The sequence below is a fragment of the Pterocles gutturalis genome, unplaced genomic scaffold (assembly GCF_000699245.1).
Source record: "Pterocles gutturalis isolate BGI_N339 unplaced genomic scaffold, ASM69924v1 scaffold6283, whole genome shotgun sequence".
In the NCBI taxonomy this organism is placed as follows: Eukaryota; Metazoa; Chordata; class Aves; order Pterocliformes; family Pteroclidae; genus Pterocles; species Pterocles gutturalis.
In genome coordinates this window covers 139,232-161,650 of record NW_010117941.1, presented here as the reverse complement: position 1 = coordinate 161,650, position 22,419 = coordinate 139,232, and the positions used below count along the sequence as shown (strand labels likewise).

Genomic DNA, 22,419 nt, shown 5'->3' with positions numbered 1-22,419 from the left:
AGGGGGCAAGGAGGGGGCTTCTGTCTGGCAAGGTTTAGCTAGAGGGGATGTGCAAGCAAAGCCCATCTCCTCTGCTGGCGTGACGCCTTCCTGATCACGGCATTTCAGCACTATGCTTAACACGCAGGAAGACTGTTTCATTTGCAGAGGGACACATTAAGGTGAGGTTGTCTATTAAACCAGTGTCTGAGCTGGAGACATTGGACCGAAGCATGACACCTCAGCGAGCCGGCTGAACCAGCTGCAGTCCAGCCAGGAGGTATTTAGGGTGCCAGGTAGGCACCAAACCCATCGGAGTCTTGCACACACCCGCAAGTACATCACTTACAGGAAGTCCCTTAATGCCCCTCTCTCCAGTCAGACCTGCTTGCCCCTGTTGGAAATAAAGTAAGTGTCATTAGGAGATACTCTTCCATTTGACAAGAACATAGTGTAATTTTTACTAGTGGAATTAAGATGGCTTAATGAAAAACCTTACACTTGGGATAATATGAAAAAAAAAAATTCCTCTCCCTTGACATTATCACTTGGAGACAGCAAAAGGGGGTCACGGTTTTCTGTCAAGTATCAGCTCCAAATCCCATCGCGCTTTGGAGAAGTTTGGTTTGATACAGAGCTGCTCAGCTCAGTACCCTCTCAGTAAGACGATTAGCAAGTTTTTGAACTTTACAGCAGTCAGTTACATTATACCAGCAAGGAATTTGGCTGGAGATTTGTTTCTTACAAAGACAGCGCATTCTTCTCTCTAGTAACACTGATGGGCTGATGCTGCCCCAGACAGCAAACACTGCCCGAGTCTCCCACAGAGCACAGATTTAATCTGCCTCCCGCTCCGCACACACATCCCCACCTTAACCCCCACAGCTACTGATCAAAACACACATATATCTTGGTTGGTTTGTTTCTTTTTGCTGCTGAGATAATTTTCACATTGTTCTCAGCAGGGTTTTTTTCTTTTGGGGCTGATGCTGCCCCAGACAGCAAACACTGCCCGAGTCTCCCACAGAGCACAGATTTAATCTGCCTCCCGCTCCGCACACACATCCCCACCTTAACCCCCACAGCTACTGATCAAAACACACATATATCTTGGTTGGTTTGTTTCTTTTGGCTGCTGAGATAATTTTCACATTGTTCTCAGCAGGGTTTTTCTCTTTTGTTTTTAAACAGGAACATTTTGAAATGGTACATGTCGGTTTGGGGCAGAATGAAATGCCATGGAACTGAGCACCCTTTTTTCCCCCCCAGTTTTCCTCCACAGTGTCTGTTTCCCACCCTGGAGCACGCTGGGGCAGGACAGAATCCCTGACCAGGAGAACAGTTATAGATTATTTTAGGAGAAAGCAGGACCTGGGGAAGAGGAAGCAAACTTTAAAAGCATCTTTACAAATCCACTGAAGAAACAACCACATATTTAACCTGGCTCTTCTCCCCTAGACATACACAGAAACAAACCCATCCTTTTTTCCCCCCAAAAAACTACCTAGCTGGTGACAGCTTTTGTAGTATTTGGCAGAAAGGAGAGCTGCTTTGTTATTGTGTCCATCAAACCACTGCTTTGTATTGCCTTGGGCACCCAATACACATTACTACAGCGAGCTGCGCAGTGCTCGGTGAGCAGCTGGCCAGCACGAGACAAAGGCCGGCATCGCCGCGAAGAGCGCTGGGAGGAAGGCCTGGTTTGCCAGGTGCTCCGAGCACCTTCCGAGGGCAACACCCGGTTCTGCGCTGGAGGAGCAATGCCTGTGAAACTGCACAGGGAAGCGGCAAATCACGGAGAGGAGACACAGCAACGCACTCAAAATGCACAAACAGACTGTTCTCTGTGTCCAGGGGGAAGAGGAAAGGATGTTATCAGCTTAATGGGGATCAAAGGATACTTAGGCTGGATGTTAGAAATATCTTTCATCCCAGCCCTCACTAGCTGTACCTCTGAAGAGCGCCTGGAGACGACGTGCTGCATCCCTCACTGGCACTGAGTAAGGATAAGATGAACAGAGGCTGAGTGTGAGCAGCACACACATAGATGTGCCATCCAGGGGATGTGCTCAGCCTGCTTCAGGTCTCTTGTGCGTCTGTTCTCTCTGAGATTAAGCAGGAAGAATGTAAAATAACATTTTCTCAAATCTCAATAGATATTGTAAACCCTCCTCTGCTTTTCTTTGCAGCTGCACAGCTCCTCTGCTCTGTGTAAAGCTAGCCCTAATTTGTAGCCAACAAACCCAAAATTGCAGCATGAAGTTGTCAAAACCAGCATTCAAATCCACACTCACGAAAGACAAAAAGCATACAGAATGTCCTACAGAAATTCTGCCAGAAAAAGCTATTGGCTTCGCTTGCCACGCTAACAGAGGAAGGACAGGAAATAGAATTTATTTTTTCCATTTAGCAAGATGTTCAGATATTTGAAAATCTCATTTGTCCCAAACCTAGAAGGAGAGTTACAATTCTGAATATCTAACAAGGGGGGAACAAAATCAAAGCCTGAAAGATTTGTCTGTACTGAACAGACACAGTGCAACAAAGCTTTTGTTTCAAAACAAGTGTACTCTTAGCAATATGGTCAACCCCAAACTAAAGCAGAATCTTAAATGAATCATTGAGGAAGAGCTCTTATCAGTTTCCTGGATGGAAACTTGACATTTTGCCTTAACTGAAAATTAACATTTAACGGCAATGAGCTGTAGTCGGTAACCTGTGCTGAAATCTCGCCAGTTAAGGTTTTGATCTCTGTCAAAATCTTAAATTCTAGTCCCAGAAGTACATCAGTCTCTAATCTATTAGTAAAGCCAATACACGCCCAAAGTGACTGATCCGCACAAGGAAACTGTTACTACAAAATTACTAACAGCCATTTAAATGGTGATTTCTTATGTAAGAACAGGGACCAAGCACCCAAAACAATGTGCAAAGATACTTAAACAAAACGGAGCTTTTCCAAAGCACATGTGCTCCATCCTCACGTATCCCCTGCTCCTTGGCGTGAAGTGCCTCGGGAGGGGGTGAAACAAGCCACCTGCACTTGCTCTCCTTGCACACTGTCTGGACAGAGGAACATAGTTTAAGGCCATTGCTGGTTATTCTCATAAATTTGGGAAATCATCAAATTGGAGTTAATCAATTTGTATTTCTCTGTCTTTGCTGTTTCAGACATTCCTCTGTCCTCTGGATTGGAATAAGAAGAGATGCCCTCATACAGGGAAGCACAGAATCTACAGCCACCCATGTACCGATGCTGACCTCCACGTTCACCTCCATCTGTGTGGCAGTAAAGTGGCAATTGGAAGAAAAGGAAACCTTTTTCCTACATCTGTTGCACAAGGCTGTGTCAATGCAGCCACCGCTGCAGACGTCCATCATTTTAGAGGTACCAACCAGTATTCTTCTCCTTATCTTTCTTCCTTTCTTTGACTCTGCCCCACTGTAGGGTCTTAGTGATTGTCCACAGTCCATCTGTGCCCACTGCTACATTTTGCAGATCTAATTGCTGAACGGTCCTACACCACATACTACATCCTCAAATGATTTTGTGCTCCTAGTGTCTCCCAGAGGAGATTTCAAAGACCATGGCCTTTTGGAGAGTAGGCTGAACAGAAGCAGCTGAAAGCCCAAATGCCACTTTGAAGCCCTTCCTGGTGCTTGAATGCTGGACTGGGAATCTGACATGTTTATATCCTTGTTAGATTTTTCTCTATTATTTCCTAAACTTCACCAGCTTGGAAAAAAACCTTCAAACAGTCTTTCTTTCTATACTTAGTTATTAGCACTTGACAACCCATCAAGGACTGAAGTATAGCATGTAAACATAATAAGAACATAATTTCATTATTCCAAATATATTAAGAACATCATTTGACCTGGGGAATGACTTTGGTTCAGGAAAAGTCTGATGAGCTTTTACTGCCTTATTGCTACAGAAGGAAGAGTTCGGTTAGATCATTTGAAATGCTCCACACCAAAGAGCTTTGGTTGTCAGAAGAAATCTGGTCTCCACCAGCCTTTATATCCCATGTATTTGTCAGCTGAATCTCTTTAGGAAAAACCAGATTTGCAAGCAATTGATCGCTTTATCTGTACAGTAAACCATCATCTTGGTTCTTCCAGAAGACCTAGAATTTAATTTTTTCTGTGGCTGTAGTCCCATAGAATTTGACCTATTGTATATAATTTCCAAGGCACCCTCCCAGATCTTGCTGGGAATCTCTCTGGGTATGTAAAACCTTACTCTCTCTCCTCGGTCTCCTTTGGAACCTTTTGGCCCAGGTTGTCCTGGAGAGCCCGGTAAGCCCTAGAAGAGATGCAGAACAAGAAGAAATCAATTTTTACAGCACATCCTTTGAGTAGGTGTAATAAATGTATTTCCCAGTGATCCTCAGCTCCTGAAAACCTTATATACCGATTAAGCAACTGGGCTGGATTCTCTATTTTACCCTCAAGCAACAACAATGGAAGCTCTGTTTGCAAATGTCCTGAGCCCTTTAGTTTCTGCATATCCCTCTATTTGGGTCTTTTACTGCACAGCAGCCTACTCATGTAACATTTTTTAAGGGGTCAATATGACAGCATAGTTCTTGTTCTCAGTTACCAAGAAGAAATTAATACACCAATAGTATGGTTAAAAATCCCCACTACTTTCCCCCTCTTCATAATTGCCTCAGTAGGTGGTATGAGTAAGCGTACATACCTGAAAATTAATTGGATTGTGCAGTGGAAATTATTTTGAAGCTACTCACTCACCCTAATAAACAATTTTCAAATTAAGCCCAATCTCTGCTAATAATTTTACTCCCTGGGCTGAATAAATCTATAAAGCAGTCACCAACGGATAAGAAGGGCACAGTCTCCAGATCTCTACAAATGGAACTGCTTTGTAGAAAATCAATCCAAATTCTAAACTTACCCACCCAGTGAAGCCACAGCTATAAACCAGACAGGGAGAGAACAAGATTGTTTGTTTATATTCAGCATGTCAGCTTCCCGGCTCCCCACGACCATATGCAAGATGCTTTTTTCCACCTCAGGTGACTTGCACATCACCTTGGAGACTGCAGCAGATGAGACTACCGCTCCACTCCAGGCTGCTGGGGATTTAAGCCAATCTGCTTAACAACAGCCCCCCAAAACCACTGCCCTGCAGCCTCCAGAGAAATGGGCTTCCCAGGCAGAGTTGCAAGGAGCCTCAGTGTCCAGTTAGGTGGCCCAACAAGACTGGGCGTGAGAGTTTTAAGGGTCTAAGGGCAGAACTCTCTCCCAGTTTCAGCAGGGAGGCAGCAATGCTCACCATTAACACAGTGCTCCTTCCTGCAGTCAGCCCACAGCTCACCACCACCCCGCACCCTGACCCAGCCTCCAGCTTAGCTACGGCTCCCCTGGGCCCACGAAAGATTCAGCAACTCAGGCCTGGTTTAGGAGGTTAACTAGGGCTGCCAGATGAGGTAGGGCACAAACCAGACTTGGCCCTAGGTCAAACAGGCAGCACGAACAAGGCTCAGGTGTCCCTACGCACCCTTTGCTCTTGACAGCTCTCAACAGTGACTTCCAGTGTGCCACTACACGGGGGCACTCAAGAACCCAGAATTCCACAAATCTGTTGTAAAAAATTAAAGATTTATAAAGCGTGCTGCATGTGAAAAAGCCAGACTCTGCTGCAGAGCCTATTTATGAACTGTGAATTACCTTCTATTTAATCACGTTAAACTGCATCTGTCATTTTGCTGCCAAATTTCCCGCTGTGTTCGTATCTGTCTGGAGTTCCTCAGCGTTCTCCAGAGCATTTGCTAATTGAAATGATTCTGCTACACTGGCAAACTTTCACTAACCTGCTGTCCATTGCTTCTTCAAACTGGTCCATAAATACACACTAAAAATCTCCTTTCCCTAATATCTAGCAATTCCAAACCTCCTCTTGTCAGGTTCTAAGTTACATCCCTTTGCTAAGCTACTTAACCTTTCTCTCTCTGTGCTCTTCAGTCACTTTCATCCTTTTAGTCATGTGAGATTCCTTTGAAATATTTGATGTTACTGGTTTACCTCCACATTAAGTAATACTCTTCCCAAAACCGGAGTCCCTTTGTATCAGCCAACCACAATTTTGAGTAGTTTGGCAGTTAGCTGTTCATCATGACTTCACTTCTTTCCCTTTAACCATTTTTTTCCATCCATGTGAGTACTTTGCCCTTCTCCTATCATAAATTCTTCTGAGTGAGTTATCACACTCCATTATGATGTCCCCCCTCCACAATTTCTGTATCGATAAATAATCAAGCTGATGGGAAATTGTGATATTTTTCTTGAATAGAAAGTGCTATTTCTCAAAAGCTAGGCTTAGCAAATTCACTTTGGTGAGTTGGTGAATTCCCATTGATGCATTTTTGTTCTTTTTATGTATTCCACAGGAAATAGAGTATTTTTGTATCACTGTGTTAGTAAAGCCCATGTCAAATCCTTTGCATCAACTCAGGCCACGGTAAAATGTTTTGACACAGCAAGAGCAAGATATGTTGTTACAATTTAAGGGAAAATCTGGAAAGCACAAACTTTTAAACCTCTCATCACAAGTCAGAATGAAAATAAGGTACTAAAATCACAGATTTCATGGGGAACAAAACATCAGATCCAAGACTTATAAAGTACTCTCCCTCCCTGTGCAATGAGAAGGTGTTTAGCCCCTAAGCCCCGACTCTGCCCCTCACCCCCAAAGCACCGAAGCACCTTACTTGTGATCCAGGGACTCCGATGGGTCCTGGTGGCCCTTTGGGTCCTGATGCACCTGGTGGCCCTGGTGGGAATCATCATTTGAGACAACGTTAAGGAGACTGAGAAGGAAGGACCCTAGAATCCAAACACATGCGCTTCCTTGCACTGTTTGCTTGGTCTCTCAATGGGTAAGAGCCGTTCCTCTATCACAGCACTACAGCACAAGCACTTTGTCACCCACTGGAATATTGGGTACCCACATCCTGACATAATGTACTCCTGTGCCCTAGGGAAGATGTTAGAGCTCTGGGAGGGAAAAAAAAAAAAAAGGTGAAAATAGGCAGGAAGGATGTCAGTAACATGCTGCATTCCCATTGTTTAAAATTACAACTTTTGAGAAAACTTAAACTAGATCCATGAAACAGCTCCATCAGAGCAAGAAACTGCAGTTGCTGTGTCTGACTCAGAGTCTGACAGGTGGCAAGAGAAGTCCCCAAGCCTGGTATGGGCTGTCTCTCTTGTGTTGTCAGAAAGCTGATGCTGAAGGTGAAGGAGATGGGGTTTGGATGTAGCCAGCCTGTGAGGCTGACCATGGCAAAGCAAAGCTTTCTTTTGTGCTTTGCTCAACCCAGTGGCATGAAATTCTTTTAGAGTCTGTACCGCAGGAGAGGCTGCTTCCAGGACAAGTTAAATGCTGTCTAAACAGGTCAACTTGTTCTACACAGTCACTTAACAGATTCATTCCTTTTCAAAAAATAATTATATCTCAACAGTAGCTGTTCAATTATACCTGCAAATAGGAGACAGGATATTTGCTTAGTGTGAGCTTAGCAATACTCGTCTCTGCTTTAGCTGTCATAACCCTTGAGATGAAACAATGTGGACATTCTACACAAAGTACAGCTGAATCAGCCTCAGTCATTAATGCACCGTACAAATGCTTAAGTCAAAGAATAAAAAGAATTGAAGGATAAATGAAAGGCCCTCCTAATGAAAGGAAAAGCCTTTTCTGCAACTAATGGGAGTTCACTCCTAAATATGCATCATACAGGGAAGTGCTGACGTGTGCAGGAATACGATCAATTAAGCCACCCATCAGCACACAGAAATAGAAGACTTGCCACTGAATTTTCATCCCAGATTCTGATTTCAGGTATACTGGTGAAATTCTGGAATAGCTCAAACCAGCTCCAAAGTCTACAAAGTCTGCATACACATCACCGAGCAGCTGGCCAGATCCTGCTCCGTGGAGCTCTACAGCAACAGGACAGCATTGCAGCAGCGGTGAGAACACCTCTGCTCTCCTAAAGGAATTCACTAGACAACCCACTCACTGTTCCCTTCTTAAGACATGGCCTGACAAAGGTAAAACAATCTGCCACTACGAACAGAAACCTAGATACTTCTCTCCACCCTTCCCACTCCTGGCCCCATGGCTCTACTGCCCTTCAGAGAGGATTACTTGCTTTCCCTGCGGGCATCCCACAGACCACTCCACTCTCCATCAGAAATTTCTTTCCCCATTATTACAGCTTCACAGCTCAACTCTATTTATTACCTGGTGGTCCGATGGGGCCCGGGGCTCCCCGTGGTCCTGGCAGCCCAGCCATGATGGTGTCTATGACGGTGGAGGCCAGCTGGGGTTCTCCATCTGTGCCAAAGAGCAGAGCAGTCAGTGTCCCTGCGGCAGGAGCTGCCCAGGCTCTGCACGCAGGACTTCTCTCCAAAATCCTTTGGCGCCTGTTGCTGGCCAAGGGCAGGCAGTGCTTCAGGATGCAAAATTTGGTCTCAGAGCCCTTTGCTCTCTAAGGGCACAGGCTGCATCCCCCAGAAACCCTCTGAAGAGTCCACATTTTCCACAGCTGGAGGCCACCATGCGGGAATAATGTCCATCTCCTCCTGCCCACAGCCTCAAACTTACTCATGTTTCCTTTCACCCCTGTAACTCAGTAAAGTTCAGGGGAACCCTTTGCAAGGTGTAAAAGACTGAAAACGTCTCACCACTGTGTAACTGTAAATATCAAGCGACAGCAGGAAGATCAGAAGGGTGTTTGCTTACTCTGCAGAGTCCAGCCCAAAGGACATAAGGTGAAATCTCCAGAAATGTTAGAAGACACATTACGGAGCCTTTTCAACTGGACTGTTGGCAATGATAGAGGGGATTTTCAAGCTAGTTGTTTGAAAGCAGTTCCTAGGGGAAACCATGAAATCTCTTTAACTGCCAGGGATGACAGTATATCTCTGCAATGCCTTCCTGGCAGCACAGCAGCCCAAGATCTAACCCAGATCCCTCTGAGAAGCAATTTTTGTGCCCAAAGCCTGAATACAAACAGGTATTTTTTTTTACTATTGTTTCTAACTCCATCCAACTTCCCTTCTTCACAGCCCTGAAACAAAACAACTGAGACTGTTTTCATGTTCAGAAGGAAAGGTACCCAAGTGAAGTGTGTAATCCAATTAATTTGAGTTTTATTTGACCATGTCAAAATCCATCACGGCTTGGGAGTACGATGAAATTGGGAAATGAGCATCGAATAGCAGTGAAGGCATTAACAATTGCAGAGCCTTTTGTTTTTAAAGAAGAAGCGGTCAACAAAATCAAATGCACATCCACAGAAAGGGGAGAGCATGGGCTGCAAACATCCAGGATTTAATTACTGCTGGAGGTAAGCCAGGGATAAAGATTTGGGTTACAAACCATTCCAGCTAAATGTACATTATTACAGCGACAGAGTTACTCCCACAAATCCACCCATCCTGGCATCTGACTCAAAATTGTTTACGAAAGGTGATTCCATAATTGTAACACAAGAGAGCTCTGCTCAACAGCCCTTGAGCTCAGCCCTCCTGATTTGGCCTCTGCAGCACAGGAGTGCGGACATGCAGGAAATCCAGAGTGGTCCTTCCTCAGCTTCCTGGCCAGGCAAAACTCACCCAGATCAAGGTTTCCTTCCAGGACGAGCTCTGAAGGAAACATTGTGAATGAGATGGGGTTGAAGTGTGTTAAACACAGCCCTCGCATTTTTAAGGGACTCTCCATATGCCCATAAAGCAGCAGGAAGAACTCACATCTCATTGTAAAATCCCTTCTCCCTATAAATGGGGGGAATTCTGGGGTCGCTGCAGCTGGAGGTTGTTATAGCGGTCACAGAATAGCTCCAGCAACAAATGGTAGCAGGAATCCTCTCTTCTCAGCCATCTCCTGCACTGACCCAGGCTCTCCTGGGCTCAAGGACTGGATTTTGTTTCAGTGCTTCTGGATATACCGAAGCAGAGGGCAGACAACTGTCCGCCTCATTTGGGAAGACACGATTTGCTCCAGGAGCTTTCCAGCTCCCAGCCAAGCCAAGAGGAACGGCACAAGCAGCCTGACCTGGTCAGATACAAGCACCAAGGAGCTTTCCAGCTCCCAGCCAAGCCAAGAGGAACGGCGCAAGCAGCCTGACCTGGTCAGATACGAGCACCGATGTTCTCTGGCAGAGGGCACAAACGTCCTGCAAAGGGGAAACCTGAAATAGCACAGAACTGTCCTGAACGAGGCAGTGAAACTTGCCCAGGCAGAGCAGCAAGGATGGGTTTCTAAATCAAACGCCATTCCCTTCCCAGCTCCCAGCCAAGCCAAGAGGAACGGCGCAAGCAGCCTGACCTGGTCAGATACGAGCACCGATGTTCTCTGGCAGAGGGCACAAACGTCCTGCAAAGGGGAAACCTGAAATAGCACAGAACTGTCCTGAACGAGGCAGTGAAACTTGCCCAGGCAGAGCAGCAAGGATGGGTTTCTAAATCAAACGCCATTCCCTTCCTCCTCCCCTTCCCCTTTGCTTCCTCTGCTCTGTTCTCTTTCCTCAGGAAGGACTATGCACGGCAGCAGGCGCTGGGATGTCACTTCACAGATCTCTGTTCTATGCTCTTTTTCATCAGTGACCTGCTGGGCACACAGGCAAGCCTCCTGTGCCTCAGTTTCCCCTTGCTGTCCCTGCAAAATGCGTTAATGTTATCTCATGTGTTCTTTGCAAACTGAAATCTTTGAGATGTAAGAAAACAGAGCCCTCCACAGAGTGAACCTTGAGTTCTTTTCTCTTACCTTTCCCTAAAAATTGTCGCAGCTGTAGCACAAGAAACAGGACTGAGCTGACTCCAGCCCGCAGACCCGACCCATTCATTTTCAAGTGGCAGAGAAAGCCAGCGAGCCTGGTCGCAGCAGCCCCAGCAGTGGGGTACGGCAGTTTAGCTTCTGGCCTATGTCTGATGTTTCTGACTGAGGGATAAATTCCTCCATTATAGGCTTGATTTGTTGAGACAGGATGGAAATGAAGTAATCCTGTCTTAATTTCTTTCTGCTACCTGATCTGGAGGGAGACAACTGGGACCAATTTCTTTACCACAGTACAGGGAAACTGTGAGAAAATATTTGTCTCCCCATGTTTGGCTTCTGCCTGCTGATCAACATTGCCAACAGGAACTTGTTGCGATTCATAAAGGCACACGCGTGAACCACGTTCAGGCGGAACCAAACACTCTGCTACTGCTAATAATGGGATACAGCTTCCTCACATCTCCCTGGGTGCACGTGCCCATTACCAGCAATATGCTTCCCTCTGCTGTCAGCAGCTGGAATCTTGTGTTTATAGTTTTCAGATGTGCTCCATTCTAAATAAATAAATAAATAATCTGCCCAGAATTTACAAGGCCAAGTTTTATTTGTTGTAGAGGATCAGCCTTCCACCAACCTGTGGCAGGCAAAGTCAGCCAACGCAGAAACAAAATGGTAAGTTTTGTAAGAAGATGGTCTTGATGCTGCTGTGACTTTATCGTGACCATGTAGATAACTTATACTTGCAGTAAGACTTGTATTAAGAAAAAAATTTAAAATAAGAAAAATTGTCATAAGGTTTTATGCCACTCCTTCTGCAAACCAAGAAATCCCCCACAGATACGGAGGAGGAGTGTGGGGCTGCCCCGGGGATGGAACAGTCACCGGTTACTCACGGTGCTCAGGGCCATGCGAAGCCTGTTGCTGCCCAGCGGTGGCAGAGTTCATACAGATATTTATCCACTCATTTATCCATTTTGGGACACATTTCTCACACATCAGCAGGGAAGGTGATGCAATCAGTGCCTTTACACACTTTTTAATTTATCCACTAGTCTGCAAGAATTTAATTTAAAAGGCGGTTGGAGGGAAGGGGCAGCAGCAGTACCCAACCCATCCTCAAGGATCCTTTGGAATAAAAGGCTGGAAGCAGAGGGGCACCATTTGGTGTGATCCTGTAAGGCAGCAGGTGACTGTAATGCAAAACTTTCTTGTTTTAAGGCTCATGAATGCAGCAGCTCAATCTACATTTTGTGAAAATCTTAGTACTGAACCACAATTTCATCCTGCCCATACGCTCTAAGTAACTGAACACGAAATTGAGCTTTTAAAATTCTTCCCAAATTAAAAATACATCTGTTCACTTTCAGAAAAAGGAGTCTGGAGAGCAGAGTGGGTGGAAGCAAAAGAAAAGCTCTAGAAAACTGTCAGACACAGCGAGATGTACTAATCCTTGGCTGTAACTAATACAGCTGCGCTTTGAAGCTGGACGTGAGCAGAAGAGCTGGGGAAGAGGCACAGCTGAAGTCTGGGGGAGTGGAGATGGGAGACCCGACAGAGCCGGGGCTCCAGGAGTTTACAAACCAAGTTGGGAGACATCCGAGCTCTGCGTTATCACTGTTAGATGACAGCTACACAAGACTGGACTGGAAGAATCAAGCCCAAATCCGAGAGCACTCAGATGAAGCGCATCATGTGCCTTTCCTAGAAAGCCTTTCCTTGCCATGCACAGCACAAAGCAAATAAACATATTTTTAAATTGCCATAGGCTCAGAGAAACCCTGACCCTCCAGCTACAGGGAAGGGATAAATCCCAGGTCTTGGTGTGGCCTTTTGAGTCTGTAAGTTCTGTGTTTTGCGTGGATGTGGGATAATGTCGCTGTACCAGAAACGTGTCTGCGGGGGCAGGAAAAGAGACGCATTTAACAGATGTCCTTGTTATTTTACATCATTTCAGAGTTGCAATGCTTTGGTACTTATTTCTGAGCAACCCTGAGCCCTGTAACACCGCAACAGCGGCACCAAGAGGTCTCTCAACAGTGCGGTTTTGTTGCAGCAGCACCGGATCAGCCGCACTGCTTTCTGTCTCCACCGACTGCTCTCTCACAATGCTGCCCGAGCTCTGTCGTTTCACTGGAGGCCGTCCTCACAGCAGCTACTCATGACGGAAGCTTAAAGGACACTGAGTTGCCTCCTCAAAGCTGTGATGAGCCCAGAAAACCAGGCACAGGCAAAAACCATAAATCCACCAAACCCTGATCTCACTGGTGGTTTCAGAGGAGCAGTAGCTTAGTTCTGCGTTTTGGAGAGGTGAACGCTCTGGCTGCTACGCCTCACATGTTTCATCATGAACAGGAACTTCCAAGACACCCACCCAACGGAGGCAGATTGTCTGGCTGCTCCCAGGGACGGCAGGACCCTGGCAGGGAGGTGGGAGGAAGAGCTGACCTGCTCCGTGCGTGCCTGCTCTGCTGATGTACCCGAAAAAAATGGAAACAGAGGAGGAAACTTACTTTCTTTTTCAGCTGTGGGCTGGAGGGAGTAGAGAACCCCTTGTTGGAAGGTAAGAGGAAGGCTCGGGGCGGCTGGTGGCCCTGGAGGACCCGGGGGACCTGGGATCCCGGTTTCTCCTGGAAGTCCTCTAGGTCCTTGAGGTCCCAACAGCCCTGTGCAGAGGCAGGAGAGGATGTGTTAGTGCATTTGAAGATGTGCTAATGGATGCTACCATGTAAAAAAAAAAAAAAAAGCAGTAAGAAGACAAAGGATTTCTGTCCTGAACTGTAACTGTGGGAATTAGCGGGGAGGGGACAGGAACAGCTTCGCAGTTCTCCATTATTTGCCTTTAGCAGCTTCCTCTGCAAGCAGATAGCCTTGCTTGGCTCAAAGGTGCTGCAAAGCTTAATTCCTCAAAGAGTAAAATCTGTCCCCTCCCAGAGGCTGAGCAAGAGCCTAAAGGCAGCAAGATGTGAGAACAAGTGCTGCTCTTTCTCTTCCCCTCCCCGTACACCTGTATGTCACCGTACTGCCAGGAAAGCACAGAAAGAGCAACGGAAACCCAGTCTGCCCAGCAGCAGACTGAATCCGCTTCCTGTGGGGCTGGAAGGCTCTCATTGGAAACGGAGAAACCAAACAGCAGACACATCCTTGGCCAGACTTTAGCCATTGAGAGGTTGCCAGAAAACCTCAAAAAAAGCGTTCAGGGCCGCTCTCACATCTAAGACATGCTCCGAGTTTCAAATCTCTCCTGAGCTCAGATTTACAAGGCACAGCCTTTTAGATGCATACAAAGCACAGAGCCTGAGGTCTGGCACCTATTGTGTAGTATCACTTTTATCAAAAGATTTAGGAACATTTTGGGGATGAAGAAAGTCTCTTAGCTCATGAATGGAGTGCACTCTGAAAGCATGGCCTCGTAACCTGTTCCCTTAACATACAAAAGCACCATCAGTTTGACATCCTGGCATCTGACCGTTTGACACAAATGGTGGAGAAAAAAGGGAGTTAAAACAGGCACACAGCAAGAGGGGTAAACTGGGAATGCTTTTCTCCGAAGGCTGACAGATCAGGGCTGTTTTTTACAGCTCCCGAGCTGGATGGGGAAACATGATCACAGGAAATCCCAGGGACCGCCACTGCTTGTGTGTCTCGTTGCCCACTCTGAGGGCTGCTGGCTGATTTCAGAGCCCAGGGGACTCGCAGGAATGGATGCAACACCAGCTGAAGATGCTCAACATCTTGTGTGTCCAGGCTTTTTATCATCTGTTGTCCCAGATAATTTGCACAAAGTGAAATATCTCCTATCATGTAGCACTGCCCTCCTCCAGGACTTACCTGGTGGCCCTGCTGGGCCCCTCTCACCGGGTTGTCCCTTCTCTCCTTTTGGCCCTGGTGGTCCTGGAAGACCAGTTGGTCCAACTGGGCCTGGAGGACCAACCTGTCCTGGCAGCCCTGAAAGCATTCAGAAAAGAAATTAGTTGGAGATAAGGACACTGCTGAGGTCCAAAGGTCTTTAGCAACCTAGAAGCCAGAGGGGAGGGATGCAAAGACGCAGCGGGGACAAATGCAGCTTTGCACAGACCGTGCAGATGGGGTGGTACACTAGCAAGAGCTGGCCACTATCTAGGGCAGAAGAGCCAGACTGGACCTTGCTTCTCCTTTTCTTCCTCCAATCTTTAAAGAAACAAGTGTGTCCCTAAGCACAAGGGTGACCCCCGAAAGTCGCTGGGATGTGCTGGTCAAAGCCCAACTGACCCACACTGTCCCCTTCCCAAGGTCTGAATGGCCCTGGGCAGGGTCTGGCGGGTCCCTCAAGCACTCCTTTGCTAGCTTCCCCCAGACATGCCTGTCAGCTCTCTGCTCGTCCCAATGTATCAAAATACACAAATAATTCACAACAGCAGATCAAACCCCGTCTCCCACTTGCTCTGGCTGATAGACACACACCACCCAGCGATTCTACATCAAAGCTGTCTCCCTGTTTTCTCCTGTTTTCATTCATCTAACAAGTGTACCATGCTGTGCACAAATATTTTTCATCACAGACTAAAATTAGCACACCCACACTTCTGAACTAACTGGATGTTACTGATTTATATCAATGAGCAGGGTACTGAGCAAACCCGTTTGGCAATACCAGTAACACAATCATTACGGCCCAGGGGGATGCTTCTTGGCAAGTCCCCTCAGACCCCTAGCAAGCCTGCAAAAGGTGCAGGCAGCATCTGTAATCTGGAAGTGACTATTCCTGACAACATTAAATAAAATCATAATTTTATTGTTGTTTCCTTTAGACTATCAAAATAATAACACTTGGCAATTCTGCAGCGCTTTTCAGAACAGAACTGTGCATCTTTGGCTCACAAAAGTAGTAGCTGCTTTGGAAAGATACGCTTAAATACTGTGCAAACATCAGTAAAGCCTTTAATACCTTCGAGAGGTGGGCGAGTTATTCTGTCCGCTCAGTTTAAGTGGTTAATAGCTGCAATAAAGGCATCAGCTGTCAGAGCCAGGGGATGTGGAGGTTCCTGGTTTCTGGGCTACCAAAGGGCTCTGATTATTTGAAAGCCGTGGCAGATGCAAGCTACACCGCCAGAGGAAAATTTGTCCGAGTCCAAAGTTCAGTGCACTCCAGATGTCAAGGTTTAGTCTGTATGACCGTAACCCAGCAGAGTGCAAGTTAAGTTTTTACAAACTTTTAAGCAGTGTCCTTCCCCTTCTCTGGTATCAGAAGAGACCCTCCAAGAGCAGCGCCAGGAGAACCTGCTGCGTGCAGTGGGCAGAGAGGAACGGACAGGAATAGAGGGAGAGAAGGGAACCGAGCTGGCCAGCAAACACCTTCACGGCGGTACCAAAGGGAACAGGGCTACATAATAAAAAACAAGGCTCACAGGATTTGCTGCTCCCACATTTGAATCCGGTTCCCACTCTAGGTGTGGGACAGTCCACCTGGGGCACAAAAAATTGTCCCCCCAGACATTCATCCAAACTCTCTGCATTTCTCAGAACAAGCAATAATCTCCCAATATTGGACCCCCTTCAAAGATTCCCCCTCCTCTCCTTTTTTTTTTTTTGCCATTCTGGAGAGATGTTGAAATTATTTTTTTCTTACAAAAATGAATCTATCCGTCCATGGTGGAACTGGGCAGACTGAAGAACGAGATTTTTCAAAGGCTTTGTACAGGAGTGTGTGCCTGTATGTTTGTTTTATTCAGTCACCAATAAAGGTCTGATTTGAGTATTGAACAAGGAATTAAGGTAAGGTTTTAATTTGGATAAATTTGCTTACCCACAGGACACAAACTGCAGACTCTTCTGCAGAGGGGCTCCTCCAATGGATCTCACCTGACAGCGGATGCTGCACTGGGCAAGCTCCGGCAGGTGACCAAGAGAACATTTAAGACAACAAGAGCAGTTGGGTCAGGGCATTGCAAACATCTTCTCCACCCTACCAAAAACTGCCAACACATCTGAAACTTTATTGCAGAGAATTCTTTGCAGCAGAGAGGGAAGAACAGCAGAAACACTTTTGCAAGCACAACACGCTGTGCTGCTGAGTGTGGGTCAAAACATTTCTCTGCTTGTATAAATCGGCCTCAATCCTTCAGTTCAACCCCTATAACTCAGTCCTGTGAACTTCTGCAGACGAAGAGCAATCATTTGCTGCTGGCATCCTCAATCACGCTGCTGCAGCAGAGCTTTAAAGTAACTGGCACTTACTCCCCTGAAGGTGGAAAGCGCTAAAGGAAAGACTAGGAGAAGCAGCGCTGAGTAATGTGTCAGGCAAATGCTCATACTGGTGACAAATGGTGTTACCAGCACAAAAGAGACAAGTGCAAAAGGGAGAAGAAACAGGGAAGGATTCAGGGAAAATGGGGGAGGGAAATGAATAGGCCAAATCTTCAGCTGGCATAAATCAGCTCTGGGGCAGTGGCACTGCTTTCAGAGAGCTGGAGCCCATAGCAAGTATTTATCCTCCAAAAATATGAAAGAAAAAAAAAAGGCAGAGGGCAAGTATTCTACTTCTGGAGGCCAAACCAGACGTGCAGAGACCTGGATTTTCTTCCTGGCCCTGTCATTAACCTGCAGCACACCAGCTGTTCCCTTTCCTTCCCCCAGGTTTTCTCTGTACAGGTGCTCTCTGTTGGTATGAGCTTTGCAAAACAACACCCAGAACGTGAGCAGCAGCTCCCGGTGCCACCGGCAGGCAGCACCAACAGGATAATAACGATGTTTTGCTGCATCACTCAGCACACGGCTGGCTCGCTCTTGCCACGTGTCCTCCAGCAAACTGCCTTCCCGTGGGGCAGCGCTTTCTGTCCTTCGTGTGCAGGGGGAACTGGACATCTCAAAGATGCTAAAGTTGGCATTTCACCTGGCCAGAGCAGCCCATGGGCAGATAAAACCCAAAGAAGAAACCCAGCCTCTCTGCATCCGTGAGGCTCCAAATCACTGAGGACTCCTGGCCACAGGACATTCCATGTACAGGACTTGACACAGCAACATTTCATGCTTTAAAAGGGGAAATAGCAGAAACCACTGACTTACCCTGGGGTATTAGCTGCTCCTCTGCGCCTCTGTGTCCTTTAGGCTCTAGTTAAGAGGATCAGGGTAAAAAAAAAAAAAAAGAAAAGAAAAAAATATGAAAAATTAGGTCCCTCGCTGCCAACTGGCCCAGCCAGAGTATATATATTTTCTTAATCCTCAGTAAAATGTATCCTGTTGATTAACAAGCTGATCAGAAAGGCCAGCGGTGCAGCTGTCTCAACAGCTCTGATTGCTTTTAAATGATTGGCTGCTCTCAGCCCTGTCACTCACTGAAGAAATAACTAACCTAATAAACAGTAGCGAGCTTTCCTGGACTTCAGCCTGGAGAGGTGTCAGCCAGCCCAGAGCTCCAAGGTCAGCCAGAAACACTCCCACCATTCACAGCATCCAGCCCATAGCACCCATCTTGGTGTTAGGCACCAACATTCTGCTCTCAGTCCACCCGGCTGAGAAACTTGGTGGCACGCAAGCTAGGATCTGGATTTGCTTTGGCTGAAAAAATAGAAGCAGGGCAAAGTAGGCAATATTTCACAAAAAACTCTGGGGAAGGGGATGGGAGGGATGGAGGCTTAGCTTTCCACAACCCCAAACCACACAGGACACTCAGGTTTGATTTCCACCTACTCTAATATCGCGCTTGTTGAAAGATCTCCTGAGGTCCGCAATCTCTGTAAGTGAACTTGGGGTCAGCTTCGAGCAACGAGTCACAGCACGGTGTTGAAATCATGCAAAATGGGCAGTCCCCCGCCGTCCTAAACCAACTGCGTGAAACTACCCACATTTCACCAAAATCCGCAGTGCATACTTTTGGGTGGCTTTGAATTGTAGATAGAAAGTGGTGTGGGCAGGGAAGGAAGCCAAATGTGGACCCAGACCCATGAAACATCCCCGCAGCTCCTCAGCAAAGCAAGCATTTGAAGCCCACAGAGGCTGGGTAGAGGTTTGAGAAGAATAAATAAGCAACTTAACTGATTACTTTTAATTGCTGAAAGACACCGTCCTGACCTGAAACGCTCCAGTGCACGCCTGATTCCCAGTTATTACGCTAGAGTTGCTATTCCACGCTAGGTTAAATAAATCAAGGCTAGAAAAATAAAGGGTAGCAGTGAGCAAGGACTATACCTGGGAGCGTGCAGGCAGGGCTGCAATGGGTGCAGCCGGCTGTGCGCACAGCCTGGCAGTCTGGCTGGCTAAGACAGGCTCACGTACAGCTCGGACAACATCACTTGTTTCTTAGAGATGATCACTAGCTACCTCCTGGATTTACTGGGGGCAGAGGGTATGGGCACTGGACCATGGAGTCAGCCTGATGCAAGTGCTACAGGGGATCTGGCGGGTTTTCCAGCACAGCCAGAGGTCTGGGAGAGCAGCATTCACTGCTCCTTGCTGAGAGAGAGGAGATGATAGCGTACAGAGCCTCCGAGAGGAGAGGACTTTGAGTGGAAGGGACAGAGTCACCAGTACTTTTGCTGGATTGACTTTAGTTCAGCAAAGTGCAGGTGCAGGGATACTGCAACAGCAAAAATAAATGACATGGAGAAGGCAGAATGAGCACATAATGGACACTGGGGGAAACAGCTTTAATTCAGTTCCTGGCAGCCAGCACTGTGGTTCTGAAAACACTTTGCAGAACATATTGTTAGTGAACCTCCCCCCATGTTGTGGCATCCTGTCAAATTATAAACATGGACAACATCTGGTCTATGTTGGTTGCTCCAAGTCTGCTGCAGTCATGAAGGGCTGCCATAATAAACTGCTAAGACCCAAAAAAAAAAAGAAAAAAAAAAAAGAAAAAAAGAAAAAAAAAGTAGGCCCTATAGACGATAAAGAACCAAAGAACTGCTCTGGGAGCAAGCAAAGCAACTGACAGGGCTTTGGAAGTAGAGCATGGGGATCTTGAAAGGAGAATGCCAAGGTTAAGGAAATTCAATGTGCGGGGGTCTGTCTAGCCAAGTGGGCTCAGAGGGAGATTTTCTTGTAAGTGTATTTTTTTTTCATGCCACAAGAGGGATCATAAAACAGCCCATTGTGTTTATGGTAAATTTAAAAAGTATAATGTAGAGTGCAACTGATGTTGCTCTTTATGGGAAAGTTTTTCCTCCTAATAAAACCAAGAATTACCCCTGCCCCGGTCCTCTACCAGGGAGGGAAACACCGCATTCGGCACTGGGTAGGCGAGCAGGCATTGTCCCCTGTGACCCCCATGGCTCTCTGGAGTTTCCTCAGGAATGTTTCAACCTATCCAGGCCTCAAAATCCAGTCTTTGGACTTAAAACACGTACACTGAGCACACAGGCAGGCACAGCGGCCCTGCTGAGGTTACAGAAATGACACTCTCCAGAGACCAGAATGCGGCAAAAGTGTGTCAGTCTCTGAGCTTAGCTGCTTTCTTCCAGGAGCACGTCTGCTCTGCGCTGGCTGAACTCGAGGAGGGGCAGAGACACGGGGGAAAAGCTGGACGTCCCTCTCCATGTGAGGGGTGATCCTCGCTCCTCCACGGGCAGTGGGAAGGGGCCCTGAGGAAACCGTGCCCAGCTTGCTGCAGCTGAAAGGATGGGTCAGGGCGGGATCAGACAGGACTGGATTCCTCCCTTGTCCATGAGTCCACACAGGCATCAGCGTGCGACCGCCCCTGTGTTCACAGCTCGGCAGAGGGAGAGACACGACACCATGAAACCCTGGAGACTGCACAGCCCCTGGTTTGGAGCAAGCCTGGCTCTAAAGCTGAACCCAGCTGATTCTAACCCCAAGAGAGACTGAAAGCTCTCTGCATGCCTCTCCGCAGAATGGTTTTCCTGATGAGCACAATCCCATCCTGCAGTGAGCATCTGCAAAAACCGAAGCTGTGGTGTCCCTGCTGAGGGTGCCAAGAGCAGACAGGGAGCCACCCGTGCCAGCAGGGCTGCCTGCCCGCGCTCGTCACACAGCACCGCACGGCCGGAGCACGGCCAGTCCCATCGATGGCTCCCCGCAGGATCAAACACATGGCAGCAAACGTGCCCACAAAAAAAAAAAGGAAAAAATAAAATAAAGCCCATCTGAAAATCTTCTCCTTTCTGGAGCAGACAGAAGGAATTGCCAGCATTTCCCTCCAGCCTCTCTCCCCTGCAGCTTCCAGTACTGCAGCAGACGGTCACAGCCCCCGTGTCAGATACCCTGCAGCAATCGTCTGTGTAACGTGGGCGATTTGGCAAAGAGCAGGTTACGCTTACCGACAGGTCCCACTGTTTTCCTCAGGACAGTCCCGGGATTGAGCAGGGGAAAGGCATCCGGTAGCAGATCGTCATACCACGTGGCTGTCGTCCCAGTGATGGGCAGGTTGTTTTCCAACGGTGGGCTTCGCTCCGCAGCCTCGAGCAGAAGGATCTAGGCAGGGGACATGGGGAAGGCAAACAAGGTCAGTGGGATGGTTTCATATGTGGTCTCAGTCCTGAGAGGTCTTGAAACTCCTCTCATGCCAGCAGGAGCCATGGATAACCACATCACAGACCGCAGGGTTTTGGTGTTAAAGCTCTATCGGTTTCCTGGAAAGTGGCAGTCATTAGTTTAGGAAATTCCTGTGTTAAGCTGCAAGAGGGTCCTGCACAGTGCTGCACATCACTGCCTGCAGAGAGACTGTCTCCCTGGTGAGAAATGTGAAGCCAGGGACTAGAGCTGGTGTTAGCACACAGCATTTCACTGCTGGGTTCGTGTTCAAATCCAGAGTAATCGGGCCAGAAATTACTGAGAGCTGGTATGAGGTGAAGGGCGGCAGGATGCCCGGGGTAGCAAAGTGAGCTGCCTCGGGCCAAGTCCTGCTTGCAAGTCAAAGTACAAATGCTGATCAAATTAAAGAAGAATGAGAATATGAGGCTTTTAAACAGCTGAAGTGCTTTAATTCTGGAGCGAATCAAAAAAGGCAGGCAATTTCCTCAAAGAGCTCTACTTAGAAGTGATAGGATATTACTAAAACTCACAACTGTTTCCATACCTTGTAAACACACTACCTTCAAACAAATCCACGCCCCGATGTGCTGTTCAGGCCATTTACAACCTGAGCTCCTTGGCAAAGTGACCCCATTTTCCCGGTGTGGTTTAGACCACTGCTCATCGGGCTGTGCTCCCCCGGCCACTGGTGGTCCGTAACTGCAAGTTTGTCTTTGACATGGCTCCAAAAAACCTGAACGCCCGCACGAAGCAGAGGGATGGAGGACCCTGGTGGACTCTGCCTGCTGACAAACTCCATTAAAGTGAAGCCCATGGGAACATTTATTGCCCTGTATAATCAACATTTTTAATTAAGGTTTTCAAAAAATTAGAATTTTAAAAATTTTTTTTCTGTTTCAATCGAAATGCTTCATGCCCTGCCTTCCCAGCCACTAAGCAAAGGTGGCATAATGAAGGAGTCTGCAGATTTCTTTTGAAAAAGCCGAACCCATAGGGAGCACTGACCCAGAGTGCCAAGCCCACGTGCTCCGCTGCACATGGATTTTACCCCAACTGCAAGACAGAAGCTAAAGAGAGGCCAAGGGCAGCACCCGCTTACCCAGGGGGGCAGCCAAAGCGCCGGCAGCGCCCGCATCAGCCGTGCCTGGGGTGCGGCAGGG

The 22,419-nt window shown here is 47.3% G+C and overlaps 1 protein-coding gene across 1 annotated transcript in view; it reads right to left on the bottom strand.

The window, feature by feature from the left end:
• COL26A1 (collagen, type XXVI, alpha 1) overlaps positions 1-22,419 on the bottom strand; it is a 166,936-nt gene that overhangs the window by 5,464 nt on the left and 139,053 nt on the right. The window contains exons 6-12 of the mRNA XM_010075999.1: positions 21,046-21,199; positions 17,834-17,878; positions 14,621-14,737; positions 13,303-13,455; positions 8,255-8,347; positions 6,717-6,778; positions 4,226-4,288 (exon numbers count right to left, since the gene is read on the bottom strand). Coding sequence (XP_010074301.1) covers positions 4,226-4,288; positions 6,717-6,778; positions 8,255-8,347; positions 13,303-13,455; positions 14,621-14,737; positions 17,834-17,878; positions 21,046-21,199 — 687 coding nt within the window. The remainder of the gene's footprint in view (positions 1-4,225; positions 4,289-6,716; positions 6,779-8,254; positions 8,348-13,302; positions 13,456-14,620; positions 14,738-17,833; positions 17,879-21,045; positions 21,200-22,419) is intronic.